Source organism: Callithrix jacchus, chromosome 20 (genome assembly GCF_049354715.1).
Source record: "Callithrix jacchus isolate 240 chromosome 20, calJac240_pri, whole genome shotgun sequence".
Taxonomy (NCBI): domain Eukaryota; kingdom Metazoa; phylum Chordata; class Mammalia; order Primates; family Cebidae; genus Callithrix; species Callithrix jacchus.
This window is the reverse complement of record NC_133521.1, coordinates 6,046,556-6,060,813: the sequence shown is the minus strand read 5'-3', so window position 1 is coordinate 6,060,813 and position 14,258 is coordinate 6,046,556. Positions and strand designations below refer to the sequence as shown.

General features: G+C 42.7%; 1 protein-coding gene and 1 pseudogene across 5 annotated transcripts in view; one reads left to right on the top strand and one right to left on the bottom strand.

The window, feature by feature from the left end:
- Positions 1-14,258, bottom strand: part of LONP2 (lon peptidase 2, peroxisomal) — a 141,045-nt gene that overhangs the window by 15,578 nt on the left and 111,209 nt on the right. For all 5 annotated transcript variants that reach the window (XM_035281945.3, XM_008985826.5, XM_008985827.5 and 2 more), the window contains 3 exons: positions 13,612-13,754; positions 1,189-1,396; positions 611-801 (listed from right to left, as the gene is read on the bottom strand). In XM_035281945.3, coding sequence (XP_035137836.1) covers positions 611-801; positions 1,189-1,396; positions 13,612-13,754 — 542 coding nt within the window. The remainder of the gene's footprint in view (positions 1-610; positions 802-1,188; positions 1,397-13,611; positions 13,755-14,258) is intronic.
- On the top strand, positions 13,004-13,645 carry LOC144580539 (ubiquitin-ribosomal protein eL40 fusion protein pseudogene; annotated as a pseudogene).

Below are 14,258 nucleotides of genomic sequence, written 5' to 3'. Positions count from 1 at the left end.
TCTTTAACAATTTGTCAAGTCGAACAAGGCCTCAAATCTTCATGTGAACTACTGATACTTCTGATGACCACACTAATATTTTTTTCCCTTAGCAAGTCTTCTTAGAAGGGAAAATGTGGGCTGAGTGTGGTGGTTCACGCCTGTAATCCCAGCACTTTGGGAGGTGGAGACAAGAGGACTGCACGAAGCCTGGAGTTTGAGACAAGCCTGGGCAGCACAGAGAGACCCTGATTATACACAAAATAAGAAAAAATTAGCTGAGCATGGTGGCATGCTCCTATAGCCCCAGCTATTTGGGAGACAGACAGGAGGATCGCTTGAGCCCAGGAGTTAGAGACTATAGTGAGCTACAATCACACCACTGCACTCCAGCCTGGAAAACATAGTGAGACATATTTTAAAAAAAAAAGAGAGAAGGGAAAACAAAAAATTGTCTTTTATTTGATCAAAATTTCAAAATATGAATTAGTTACAGGTATAAAAATTCAACATATACTTAAAACCAAGGTTTTGACAGAAGGCAAACCCCTATTTAAGTTTAAAAATAGTATTAATTTTAAAAAAGTAAATAAAAATAAAAACCATATAAATTGGTTTTTTTCATACTTACTGGAAGAACAAGACCTCTCAGTGTAATTTCTCCAGTCATGGCCACATCTGAACGCACCAGCCGCCCACTAAAAAGTGAGGCGAGACAGGTTACTATGGTAACTCCAGCAGATGGTCCATCTTTTGTGACAGCTCCAGCTGGGAAGTGCAGATGGATGTCTGTGTTGTCAAGAAGATCAAAACTTCCAAAAGCTTTAAAAAGGAAAAAAGGACTTTAATGCAGAAAAACTAAACCTATTTTCTTTTTATCCTAAAAAAAAAAAAAATCACAAAAATGCATGTTTTGGGTAAATGAATCCTTCAAAATATTAGTGGACAGTACAATTTGAGTGAGGATCTAGAAGAGTTCCATTCTACTCTAAGTCAGATTAAAACAAAATAAACCTTTTGAATTAGTTTTGAGTTCCAGCACTAGCCAAATAGTCCTGAAATGGGGACTAGAATTTCCACAGGGGTTCAAAAGCAAAGGTGTGTACTTTGCTAGATGCGTAACTGACAGTCTAGAGCGCATGCCAGTCTCTGCCATTGAATGGAGCCGCCTCCTGGGTCTTGCCTGCCTGGCCGGGTACAGGCCCCTACCGTTGGTCAGCTGGTACTTCTTTGCATTGCTGCGGAGCCAGCTGATAGCGAGGTGAGCAGACTCCTTCATCACGTCCCCGAGCTGGCCGGTCAGAGTTAACTGGCCCTCACCATCCATTCGACTCGCCTCCACGAACATGATTTCTCCACCTAAGGGAGTCCAAGCCAAACCTATTGCCACTCCTGGCTGACTCAAACGCTGAGATACCTTGAAAGAAAGAGGAAAAATGATCAGAGTCGGGCTGGCAAATGTCAAAATATTTTCAGGTGACTGCAAGAGTCTGCTTATTCCATAGAAGACTTAAGCCATTTACCTCAAAGTTCTTGTTACCTAATATAATTCTGAGTCATATTCAGCACTTACTCTCTGGCTTTCTGCCAAAAGACAGACCTAAACTTCCTCTTTGACAATTATCAGAAGCAATTTTGCCTTAAAATATATGTAAACAACTTTGTTTTTTATAAACTAGGGCTACTTACACATGCCCTAGTTTTTAAGGAATACACCTAATAGTTTTATCTAAGTATCTTTATTAGGCTGATATATGTATCAGAGTCTCACTCCATTGCCTAGGCTGGAGTGCAGTGACGCGACTTCGCCTCACTATAACTGCTGTCTCCTGGCTTCAGGTGATTCTCCTGCCTCTGCCTCCCAAGTAGCTGGTACTACAGGTGCGTACAGGCCACCATGTCCAGCTAATTTTTGTATTTTTTGTAGAGATGTGGTCTCGCCATGTTGGCCAAGCTGGTCTCAAACTCCTGACCTCAAGTGATCTGCCTGCCACAGCCTCCCGAAGTGAGAGGATTACAGGCATGAGCCACTGCACTCAGTCTACTGGGCTGCATATTTATATATACTTCAGACCTTTAAGAAGAGTGAGCCTGGCCAAGCACGATGGCTCATGCCTGTAATCCCAGCACTTTGGGAGGCTGAGGCGGGAGGACTGCTTCAGCCCAGGAGTTCAAGACCATCCTGGGCAACATGGTGAGATCCTGTGTCTTATTTACTTATTTGAAAAGAAGAGTTATATTAGAAACTCTAGATTTTACTTCTCCACAGCTTCTGTTATTGCTGCAGAGACTATACAATACTACATAATAAACATCCTAGGTTCTTTCCCGTAGGATGAGAGGTTCACTGTACCGTCTGCCATCTTAAATTGAACATGTTGTCACCTGAGATGAGTAGCATAGGTGATGGGCCATAGGCTAACACATCCAAGTTATGAAAACATAAAAAGTAACAGTGGAAAATCAGCAATGTTAACTCTCACTGTACCCTCTGAGCTTCAAATTTCCTATCCAACAGAAGTTACTCATGTTAGAGGAACTGAACACCACAGGCCAACTAAGCACTAATCCAAACATTTTTCTACTGAGAGGTGACCTCACTAAGGAACAGCAGTCTACAGCCTGATTTTCTGGATACAGGGCTGGGTTGCTTCTTTTTCTAAGGGTGTTGGGCAGTGAAAATTCTGATTGTAGGCCAGGTGCGGTGGCTCAAGCCTGTAATCCCAGCACTTTGGGAGGCTGAGCGGGTGGATCACGAGGTCAAGAGATCGAGACCATTTTGGTCAACATGGTGAAACCCCATCTCTACTAAACATACAAAAAATTAGCTGGGCATTGTGGCGCGTGCCTGTAATCCCAGCTACTCAGGAGGCTGAGGCAGGAGAATTGCCTAAACCCAGGAGGCGGAGGTTGCGGTGAGCTAAGATCATGCCATTGCACTCCAGCCTGGGTAACAAGAGCGAAACTCCATCTCAAAAAAAAAAAAAAAAGAAAATCCTGATTGTAAAATTTACTCCAAAATTGTGTGGCGTCCATTGAAACTGTTGGGTACTTCTTTCTCCGTTTTTTGTTTTTTTTTTGAGAGTCTCGCCCTGTCGCCCAGGCTGGAGTGCAATAGCACAATCACAGCCCACTGCAACCTCCGCCTCCCAGGTTCAAGTGATTCTCCTGTCTCAGCCTCCAAGTAGCTAGGATTACAGGCATGCGGCCTCCCAAAGTGCTGGGATTGTAGGCGTGGGCCACTGCGCCTGGCCAAGCACTTATTTTCAGTAGTAAATATACATTTTAAAAAAGTAATCCTAATTAACTACATTTGACAGGTTAAAGATTTGAGAGACCACACTCCAGCAACACTGAGCTGCCAGCATGCACCTCACGTCACACTTCTCTTGAGCTTTGCCACTTGCCCTGTTCTGTACTAACTTATGGATAAAGATACAAAAGATCTATATGCGGGCCGGGCGCGGTGGCTCAAGCCTGTAATCCCAGCACTTTGGGAGGCCGAGGCAGGTGGATCACGAGGTCAAGAGATCAAGACCATCCTGGTCAACATGGTGAAACCCCATCTCTACTAAACATACAAAAAATTAGCTGGGCATGGTGGCGCGTGCCTGTAATCCCAGCTACTCAGGAGGCTGAGGCGGGAGAATTGCCTGAACCCAGGAGGCAGAGGTTGCGGTGAGCCGAGATCACGCCATTGCACTCCAGGCTGGGTAACAAGAGCGAAACTCCATCTCAAAAAAGAAAAAGATCTATATGCAAGAGATGAGTAGTACTTAAGGAAAATAGTGAAATTGTTATTTATAAAACTGTTCTCAAGGTTTGTTTTATCTAATATAAAATCAATTCTCTACACCTGAATGACACATCTAATTTGGGTGGGAATTTGCCACCCAAATTAGATATTGTTCAGTCTCCTTTCTAGGGCTGGATGACTGAATCCTGTTTAATTTAACACAAAAAGTCATTTGGTACAATTTTGTTAGCTCTACCAAGAATAACCCCTTTCTTATAATATTTGAATCCTCAAAATTCATTTGTCAAAACAGTACCAAAAGTATCCCTGAAGAAGCAGTAGTAAGATGCTTGTTGTTGATTGTTTTTTTTTTTGAGACAGAGTCTTGCTTTGTGGCCCAGGCTGGAGTGCAGAGGCATGATTTCAGCTCACTGTAACCTCTGCTTCCCGATTCAAGCGATTCTCTTGCTTCAGCCTCCCAAATAGTTGGGATTACAGGCATGCACCACCATGCCTGGCTAATTTTTGTCTTTGTAGTAGAGAGGGGTTTCACCATGTTGGCCAGGCTGGTCTTGAATTCCTGACCTCAAGTGATTACCTGCTTCACCCTCCCATATTGTTGGGATTATGGGGTGAGCGACCGCACCCAGCCAGATTGTTGTTGTTGTTTGTTTTGAGACAGAGTCTCACTCTGTTCACCCAGGCTGGCAGAGTCTCACTTTGTCACCCAGGCTGGAGTACAGTGGCGCAACCTTGACTCAGTGCAACTGCTTCCCTCTGAGAAGATCAGATCCCAAGTAGCTGGGACTACAGGTACCCATGACCATATCCAGCTCATTTAAAAATTTTTTTGTAGAGATGGGGTTTCACAATGTTGCCCAGGCTGGTCTTGAACTCCTGGCTTCAAGCAATCTTCCCACCTTGGCCTCACAAAGTTCTGGGATTGCAGGCATGAGTCGCCATGCCTGGCCAAGATTCTTACTGATTACCATGTTGCTCGAAGAAGCCAAGCCAGTTCCCAACATTCCCCATTTGCTGCAGAGTCTTGGTACTTTGGGTGGAAGCAACTGGTAAATTGTTAATTGGAAGGGTGGGTGGTGTAGATAACTACATATGGCCAGTCCTAGAGCATCTAGGCTCACAACTACTATTCTGACTTGATAACAAATGTTCTGATATTAACCTGAAAATGGGAGTAATGCCAAATCTGTGTAACTTAACATCAACATACATGGGGTGCGATTGGCGGGGGCGGGGGAGGGGAACTGAAGTTACTATCAAACCTGGAATCTCTGATCAAGGCTAACAGCAGTTATCTAAGAAGCAAAGGACCTTTAATTCTTGGACTTGGAGCCATATTCTCTAAGGACATGTGTTTTGAAACTAACTGATTTAACTGAGTTAAATCAAGCATCTGGCTTCCATGTATTTCTCCTTCAGAAACAATGAAGTACAAGTAAATAGGAATATATAGGATAAGATACATGCTGCTTTTTGCTCTTGAATGCAGACACGGTTTTCCAGCATCTTAACCCCTTTACACAAAACAATTTGTGTTTTATAGCAAATACTTGACTCAACATAATTTCAATATGATGTTCATCCACCAGTACTTTCCTATCAGCTTCTATCCCCATGACTGGTTTGTGGAGTCATCAGTTACATGAGCCAAGACAGGCCTAGGCTTGAAGTCTGGAATGTTTTTCCCACTAGATGCCAAAGTGGAATGTGGGTATCTCAAGGTCATTTTTGTTGCTCAATTTCCCATCTGTACAATTGTTACGATTCAGTTTCCTTCTATGTCTAATAAATCTTGTTCCATGAAATGACCAATCTCTTCTAAAATAATTCTATCAATAAGGTAAATATAAAGATTAAGGAATTATTTAAAATATTTAAGTAAAAACCTAATAATAGAATGTGTCTTCTAATGTATGACTGCATTCTTAATACGTCAATGCTATTAGTGTTTAAAGAGCATTTGGAGTATCTAATCATTGCCAATTTCACACTACTCTTCCCTCTCAATTGACTAAAAATAGTGATATTTGATTGAAATCTTAAGTATGCACAACTCTTTGTGACCCTTCCAAGCCTAGACCAATGCATACAGACCCATCGGAGGGACCCAGATTTTCCATTCATTCAACAATCCTTTACCAAGCATCCTGATACAGACTCTGTTACAGGCCACAGGGACATAAACATGAATACCTCCCAGCACTGAGAGGCTACGTAAGGGCATCACACACAGGAGCAATCACACTCCAGTCTGGGGAGCAACAAGCTATCTATGAGATGCTTTTATCCACTGGAGACCTGAAGAGGCAAGGGTCCCTCCCTGTCTGAAGAGAAGGCCCAGGTGTCACAGGAGAGGCTGAGTCTTAAAATATGAGGAGTGTGCTAGGCAGAGAAGGGCCAGCAGATGCCAAGGAATGGAGATATGAAGAATTTTGTAAGCACGGTGCCACGAGCGACACAGAACCTGAGCTATCGAATTGCTGTGGCGTGCAGGTTGCTCTGTAGTGGTGTTCTCACCATCGACTGGTTTCTTTTCTAGCTCATAGAGCACTCTGAATGCTCCTGCCTTGGCTGTCACCACAGAAGCCATCCATCTGGCAAGCTCTTTAAAGTCTTAGTACTGAGATCCCAAGCCTTGAATTCATGAATATTTTTCTAGTTGTAGATTTGTTTCAGTAGCATTCAAAGAAGGAAAGAGAGGATTCTACATCCCTTGGAGAGGTGCTGGGGTCCACCACTGTCATCTCCTAAGCAGCATTAAGCAGCCCCAGCCTGGCCTGACACTTGCATTGCTGAGAACCAGCTGCTCTCTGATCCTTCTGGTAGGGCCTTTTCTTGGCACAACGGATTCCTGCCAGGGCCTTGGACCAGACTGAATATGCAGCATCAGTACTGCCTTTAACCGGTGGCACAGCAGGTTTATACAGAGGGACAGAGAAGTAATTTACTACCATTATTTTTTGAGGCATTTAGTTGGTGTTTATACTCTTTCTCAGTTCTAGCAACTGATTTTGTTTGCTTGAAAGGCAAGTATGATGATAGAATCTCCTGGAATTTGCCTCTGGATGAATTCTATTCAGGAGGCTTTAAAATGTTTTCATGTCCATCCTCTTGTTCCTTTTATTATTTTCTCAGGGCAATAACCTTTAGACAAGGGCTTTTCACACAGCACAGTCAGAAGCTAACATTGAGGCTTTTATATGAGGTGGGGGACTACCTGAAAACATGAAAGAGTCAAGAGTAATCAAATGACAGAATCCTGTCCCCAACCAGGTATACTGGTCATCTGTCCCTTTGTGTGTCCATTCCTTTCCCTAAAAACAGCCTGATTTCCTGTAGTGACCTATTCTTTCCATGCAAGCTCCCTGAGCAGAACACTCGGGATTCTGTCTCCCAGGAAAAGAGTAAAAGGGCACAGCCAGCAACTGAGCAGGTGCTCAAGCTCACCTACTCGCGTGGCCCTTCCTTGGATATGGGGCAGTTCTGAGTCTCACCATGATAGCACAAGCAGTGTGAGCCACACCTAGGCTTCCTGGGGACACCTGCACCCACTCCTGCTCCTTCCACCTTTTTTTATTGTAGTAATCTTTATTTTATTTTTAAAACATGCACTTAATCTTGTTCTGTAGGAAACTTTATGTGTTTTGAAACTTTGTATGTGTTGATACTCTCTGAGTATCTCTATGATACTGTTCCTAGATTTGAAATCTAGACTAAGTTCCTGGAACCCATTTGACATGGTTTGGATCTGTGTCCCCATCAAATCTTATGTTGAACTATAATCTCCAGTGTTGGAAGTGGGGCCTGGTGGGGGGTGTTGGATCGTGGGGGCAAATTTCTCATGAATGGTTTAGCACCATCCCCTTGGTACTGTCCTCGCAATAGTGAGTTCTAGTGGGAGGCGGTTGTTGAAAAGTGTGTGGCACCTCCACTCCAGCACTCTTGCTCCTGCTCTGGCCACGTGATATGCCTGTTCCCCCGTCACTTTCTGCCAAGACTTTAAGTTTCCTGAGGCATCCACAGAAGCTGATGCTAGAGCTATGCTTCCTGCAGAGCCTGCAGAACTGTGAGCTAATTAAACCTCTTTTCTTTATAAATTAGCCAGTCTCAGGTAGGTTTTTTTGTTGTTTTTTTTGTTGAGACAGAGTCTTCACTCAGTCATCCAGGCTGGAGTGCAATGGTGTGATCATAGCTCACTGCAGCCTCAACCTTCTGGGCTCAGGTGATCCTCTCACCTCAGCCTCCCGGGTGATTTTCTGTAGAGACCAGGTCTCAGTTTGCTGCCCAGGCTGGTCTCAAACTCCTGGGTTCAAGCAATCCATCCACCTTGGCCTCCCAAGGTGATTACAGGCGTGAGCCACTGTGCATGGTCTCAGGTATTCCTTACAGGAATGCAAGAATGAACTAATACACCATTTTTCAACCTGTTTAGAGAATTCTAAAGAGATCTTATTCATTAATAAAAGTGTGCCTTCTTGCCTTTCTTCCCAACTGCCAGTTTGCTAGGTCAGTAACATTTTTTGACATTAATACTTTTTGTAGATTTATCTTGGATGAAAGTAAAAGTAAGCAGTGGTATAAGGTTATTAAATATGTACAAAATTTGGCTGGCGTTACCCTCCTGACTCTGTCCTCACTGTCTCCAACATTCAGGAAGACTCTAGACTCTGCTCTTCCTCTCTGCCCCAGCCCCTGCTATCACCCTGGGTGTCCTCAGTGAAGACATGATGCTCATGTAGAATCTGGCTTCTCAGTTCTTTAAATGCTTCCTGAACTCAGCCACCCTCTTCCAGGTACTTAGCACCAACAGAAACCATACTACCTCTGAAACCCCTGACCATCATTTCTTATCCTTCTACTCGCCTGTACTCAAGCCATGAACTCCAGCACGTTCCTATCATATAGCAGCTCTGCCCTAGTTTCACGCCTCTCTTGTGGAGTTCCATACCTTTGGTCCAGCATTATAATATTTTCCTTATAAATAACTCAATATTCTTGTCCCTTTCTTCATAATACCCTGAAAAAAAGTATCCCTTCTCTCATCACAAGGCATTTCCTCCCTCGTGCTTTGGATCCCACCCTCTCTCACTTTCCTGGAGACTTCGTTTCTATGGTACCACTGCTCTGTCCTTCAACATCAGTCCTGTACTCTCTACTGGATTACTCTTAGCAGCGGCGACTACTTTGAAAACATTCTCCCTTTGACAGCCATATTCTCTTCTAGCTGTCTCATTTCTCTGCAATTGTTCACAAACTTGTAAAGAGCTGCCTACATACTAATTCTACTTCCTTGCCCCCCCATTCTCTCTTCAACATACTCCAATATCTACCATCCACTCCAACATACTCCAATATCTACCACTCCTTCCTTGTGAAATCTCTCTTTCAAGGTCACCAACAGCCTTCATGCCATCAAATCCAATACACATTACTTCTGTCCTTTATCTTCTTTGATCTCTCAAATAGTAAACACATTTTGATGTCCTCTCTTTCCTAAAATATTCTCCTGTCTCTATGGCAGCACAGCATCCTTGTTTTCCTCTTCCCCAATGGCTTGTTCCTTCCCAGTCCCTTTTTGTTTTTCCTGACTTCTTTGTTGGCTCCTCTTCTCTTTATATGATCCCTAAATAATGTTGTTCTTCAGGGCTTGCTTCTAGACTACCTGCTCTTTATTATGTATCCTTTTTTCTTAGGTGATATCAAAGCCTCAATTTTGGGGGCTCTAAATATCCTCTATTTTCTGACAACTCTATCGTCTATGATTCCATCTTGGGTCTCTCCTTGGGCAACAGATCTGAATGTCTAAATGTCTCTACTCCTATGCATCGCAGATATTTCAAACTTTTTTCTTTTTTTGAGACAGGGTCTTGTTCTGTCTCCCAGGTTGGAGTGCAGTGGTGTGATCTTGGCTGACTGCAGGCTGGAGTGTAGTGGCATGATCTCAGTTCACTGCAACCTCCATCTCCCAGGCACAAGTGATCCTCCCACCTCGTTGTGATTACAGGCATAAACCACCATGCCCAGCTAATTTTTGTATTTTTTGTAGAGAAGGGATTTTGCTGTGTCATCCTGGCTGGTCTTGAACTCCTGCACTCAAGCAGACCACCTGCCTCAGCCTCCCAAAGTGTTGGGATTACAGGTGTGAGCCACTGTGCCAAGCCTAGATATTTCAACCTTAACGTGTTCAAAAAAGCTCTCGGTCTTCTTTGCAACACTCCCTCCCCATCTCCCTCCCCCAGTCTTCCCTAGCTCAGTAAACGGCGCTACTACACACATACCCTGTGACTCTGGCTAGAAACCTGTAAGTCCCTTTTGACAACTGTTTCCTTCATTCCCTAATGTTACCCATCAGCGTGTCTACTTCTCCCTCTAAAGCAGACCTCAGATACAGCTAGAGTAGTTACCGTTTACCTCAGTATCACCGTTTGTTTTCTCTATAGCATTAACTTCCATTTGTGATTATTTGTTTACTTGTCTACTTTTTCCTGCATTAAAGTAGGATCTATGAAGGCAGACGTCATACCTTACCTGTTTACTACTATGTTATCAGTAGCACATGTTAGGTCCTTAATAGGCATTTATTAAATACATGAAACTCTTTCTGGAAGAAGCCACAGACACTAGACTTTTACCTTAAGGAAGAAAACACATTTAGACAAAAAAAGGTATCAGCTGGGTGTGGTGGCTCACGCCTGTAATTCCAGCACTCTGGGAGGCTGAGGCAGATGGATGGCTTGAGCTCAGGAGTTTGAGACCAGCCTGGGGCAACATGGTGAAATCCTATCTCTACAAAAAATACAGAAAAATTAGCTAGGTATGGTAGCATATGCCTGTGGTCTCGGCTACTCAGGAAACTGAGGTGGAAGAACAGCTTGAGCCCAGGAGGTGGAGGTTGCAGTAAGCTATGATCACGCCACTGCATTCCAACCCAGGTGACAGAGTGAGACCCCATCTCAAAAAATAAAAAGTAAAAAACAAACAAATGAAAGGTATCTTATAACATTTTGGGAACATCTCGACATGTATTCCAATATTCCCAGTTTAACCTCTCTCTTCAGATTCTTTGCCTAGGAAAGCACAAAGTAAAGAAGTAAGACTGGCCACTTACGAGCTTTCTACAAAGAACAGAGGCCCTGCTCGGGCTGCCTGTGCTATTTTTCTACAGTGATAAATGGAGCACTAGGTTTGGAGTGGGTCAGGTCCAGAACCAAATCTCATTTCTGGCATAAGTTGTGTCTTCTCTGTCAATTGTTACTGGAAAGACAACCATGAGTAAGGATTAAATGATCACTTGTGGAGGGCCTTGCACAGTGCCTGATATCTAACAGATAAAAAATGGGAGTGGTCAGGAAATTGAGCCCAGCCTCTCCCATTGCAAAACAGAGCACGAGAGTTGGTAAGAATATAAATGAGCATCTGATGTAGGGCAGATGCCTTTTTAAAAAACTCCAATACATCAATAACTGTCATTCTCTTTTAGCAGCCAAGGGCAGGGATTATCTTGGCCTGACAGGTTACTGTACAAGAGTAGAAAGGGTAATGGACTTAGAATAAGCTGATTGGAGTCTGAATCCCAACTCTACCAACTGCACCTTATGTGAATTTGTACTATTCATTTAATCTCTTAAAATTTTCCCCTATATATAAAATGGAAGACTCCTAACACAGTGATGGCACTCATGGACAAGAAAGAAATGTTGCATAAATCTTAATTTTACAGATGCAAAAGCAGAGGTAGGCTGTGTAGTTAAGTAATTTGGGGCTGGTGGTCATTAGACCACTATAGGTAGAGACAAACTCCAGGCTACAGGGTAAGTTCTCACGTTCAAGTATAAAAAAAAAGAACAAAATGTTCCCAACACTCAGACATCACATCTTCCATTCAAAGATGCTGTTCATAAAAGACAAAATGGCTACTGGAGTCTTTCTGCAGACTCACGTTGGTAAAAGTGTTCTTAAATGAAGCTCACATACTACAAGGAAAATAAGGCTCTCCTATACTAACAAAGAGAGCTGATAAGCAGTGTTGACAAAATTTCTCATTTCTGTTCTCTTCGCTCTTTCTTTGCAAATGTTCCAGGAATGTCAGCGATGCTTCCAAACTTAACATCAGCAGAAATGGCTTCGAGAGAGGGACATATACAACAAAGACATGCATTAATCTTTTATTTGTTGCTCTAGTTTAAATCCTCAAATAACTGTTGGAATGTATGTTTCTGGAAAGTGTAAAGAAAAAAGCCATCGGCCATGCAATAGTCAAAACGTATTTGCATCTTCACTCACAAAGTCACTGGATTCTCCCAGAAAAAGAAACCAAGTTTTGTTCACTTTTCTCAACCAATAATGTTCTGCTCAAATTCTTCCAACACTTCAAAATTCAAATCCATGATATCTTAAGAATTCAAATAATCAAAACAATGCTTCTGATTCTCTTGTTCAAGTCCAGATTTACTGTCAAGAGTAAACAAGTTCTATTCTTGTAACTGAGAGCTCTGTAGAGAGGCTCATTAGCTTTAATGACCAGATTAGAGTTTAAATGGATAAACAAGATGGGCCTGGGGGCTATTTCTCATCTCCTGGGTTGTAAGAACTTGAGGAAAACTGTATCTGCTGGTAATGATTTCAAATGTTAGAGAGATTATCTTCTGTATAATTTATCAGATTTATTTTCTGAAAATATTCTTAAACTGATAAGGAGGTGATGATAAAGCTAAATGCAGTAGTGTAATACAAACATTTTTATAGTAACCAACCTATGAAAGCTCATCTAAGCACCCTATAAATTATTTCATAATGCCACCTATTTCTATCAGCTGCCTCAACTCAGTCTTGGTGCCCAGGCCTTCTGCTATGAGGTATAGTTAGGAGAGAAAGATGAAAATAGGGCTAGACCTGCATGTGGGCTTAACCCTAAAGGAACTATTAACAATGGAACAACAGGTTCCTGAAAGATGTCATCTGGGTCTGCACCAGCATAGTCTGAAGCTAAGCTATGCTCCTGTTTTTAGATCTGTATCAGGTTGATTCCCCGCCTCTTCCCTCAAGCCCTTGATAGCTCAAAGAAATCCCTCATTAAAGTCCACATAGGAATATGGAATTTTTCTAAGGAGAAGAGTCAGAGGCATTGTTCTTAAAACGGAACTGAATGGTGGAGAATAAAATGAGACTGGGGTTCTAAAAGAGGATATGGCTGGGATCTCTGGCTCCCAGCAACAGTCATATTATCACATTAAGCACTAAAACGCAATACCATACAGAAAAAAACATTTCCATCTTAAGGCAAAATTCAGCCTCTGGAAACACCCAATTCTATTTCTCTGTTAAGCAACCACCTGAGTAAACCAGTGGGTACCAACAAAAAAATGAGAATGCAGCGAGAATGGCAAAGCCGCAGATGCGGAGATGTGGATTTTTGTGAAGACCCTCACAGGCAAGACCACTGCCCTTGAGGTCGAGCCCAGGGACACCACTGCAAATGTCAAAGCCAATATCCGAGACAACTAAGGCATCCTACCTGACCAGCAGTGTCTGATATTTGAGAGCAAACAGCTGGAGGATGGCCACACTCTCTTAGACTGCAACATTCAGAAAGAGTCCACCCTGCACCTGATGCTATGCCTGCGAGGTGGCATCATGGAGCCTTCCCTCTGCCAGCTGGTCCAGAAATACAACTTCGACAAGAGGAAGTGATGTGCTCGCCTACGCCCCCGTGCTGTCAACTGCCGCAAGTACAACCACACCAACAACCTGTACCCCAAAAAGGTCAAATAAGGCTTTTCCTTCCCCAAAGGGCAGCCTCCTGCCCAGGCCCCATGGCACTGGGGCCTCAATTAAGTGTTCCTTTTACTGGAGCAAAAATTAAAAAAATTGATCACCTCCATTTCATACATCGGGGGTCCAAGGATGTCTTTCAGAGCATGGAAATCAATCAAAATCGGCATTTCAGGAGGTAGGGCCAAGTCAGCAGTGTCACTGATAGATTCAGGTTTTTCATCTTCTAAGATGTGTTCTCTGCAAACTAAAAGAAAAAAAAAACATATTTAGAAGTTCTAAGAGATCTGGAGGTTTGAAAATTCACTAGTGGTAAATATCAAACAAAAGCCCAGTGGACCTCAAAAGTCAGTCACCTTTATGCATTTATCAAGGCACAAACATTCACCTATTTATCTGTGGAATGTAGGTGAAAGAATTTGTCTTTCAAGAGCTCACTGAGGGTGGTATTTACAATTGCCTTGTTCAATTACTTTTACTTGCTTATTGTCTATCTCCCCCATTAAAGTGTAAGTTCAGAGGGGAAACACAACTGTGCCTGTCCTTTTTGACCATTATATTCTTCAGTCAAGAACAATTCCCAGCACTATTTGACTTAATGACTTAATGGCCTATAGAGGCCAAAGACTGAAGGGTTAAATGCAGTAGGTTACTTTGCATTCTCTGATCTAGCAATTCTCTGTTAGATCTGCGTAACTTAGGGCTTGTGACAAACTTTTCTTTCTTTTTTCTATTTTTTAGACACAGTCTC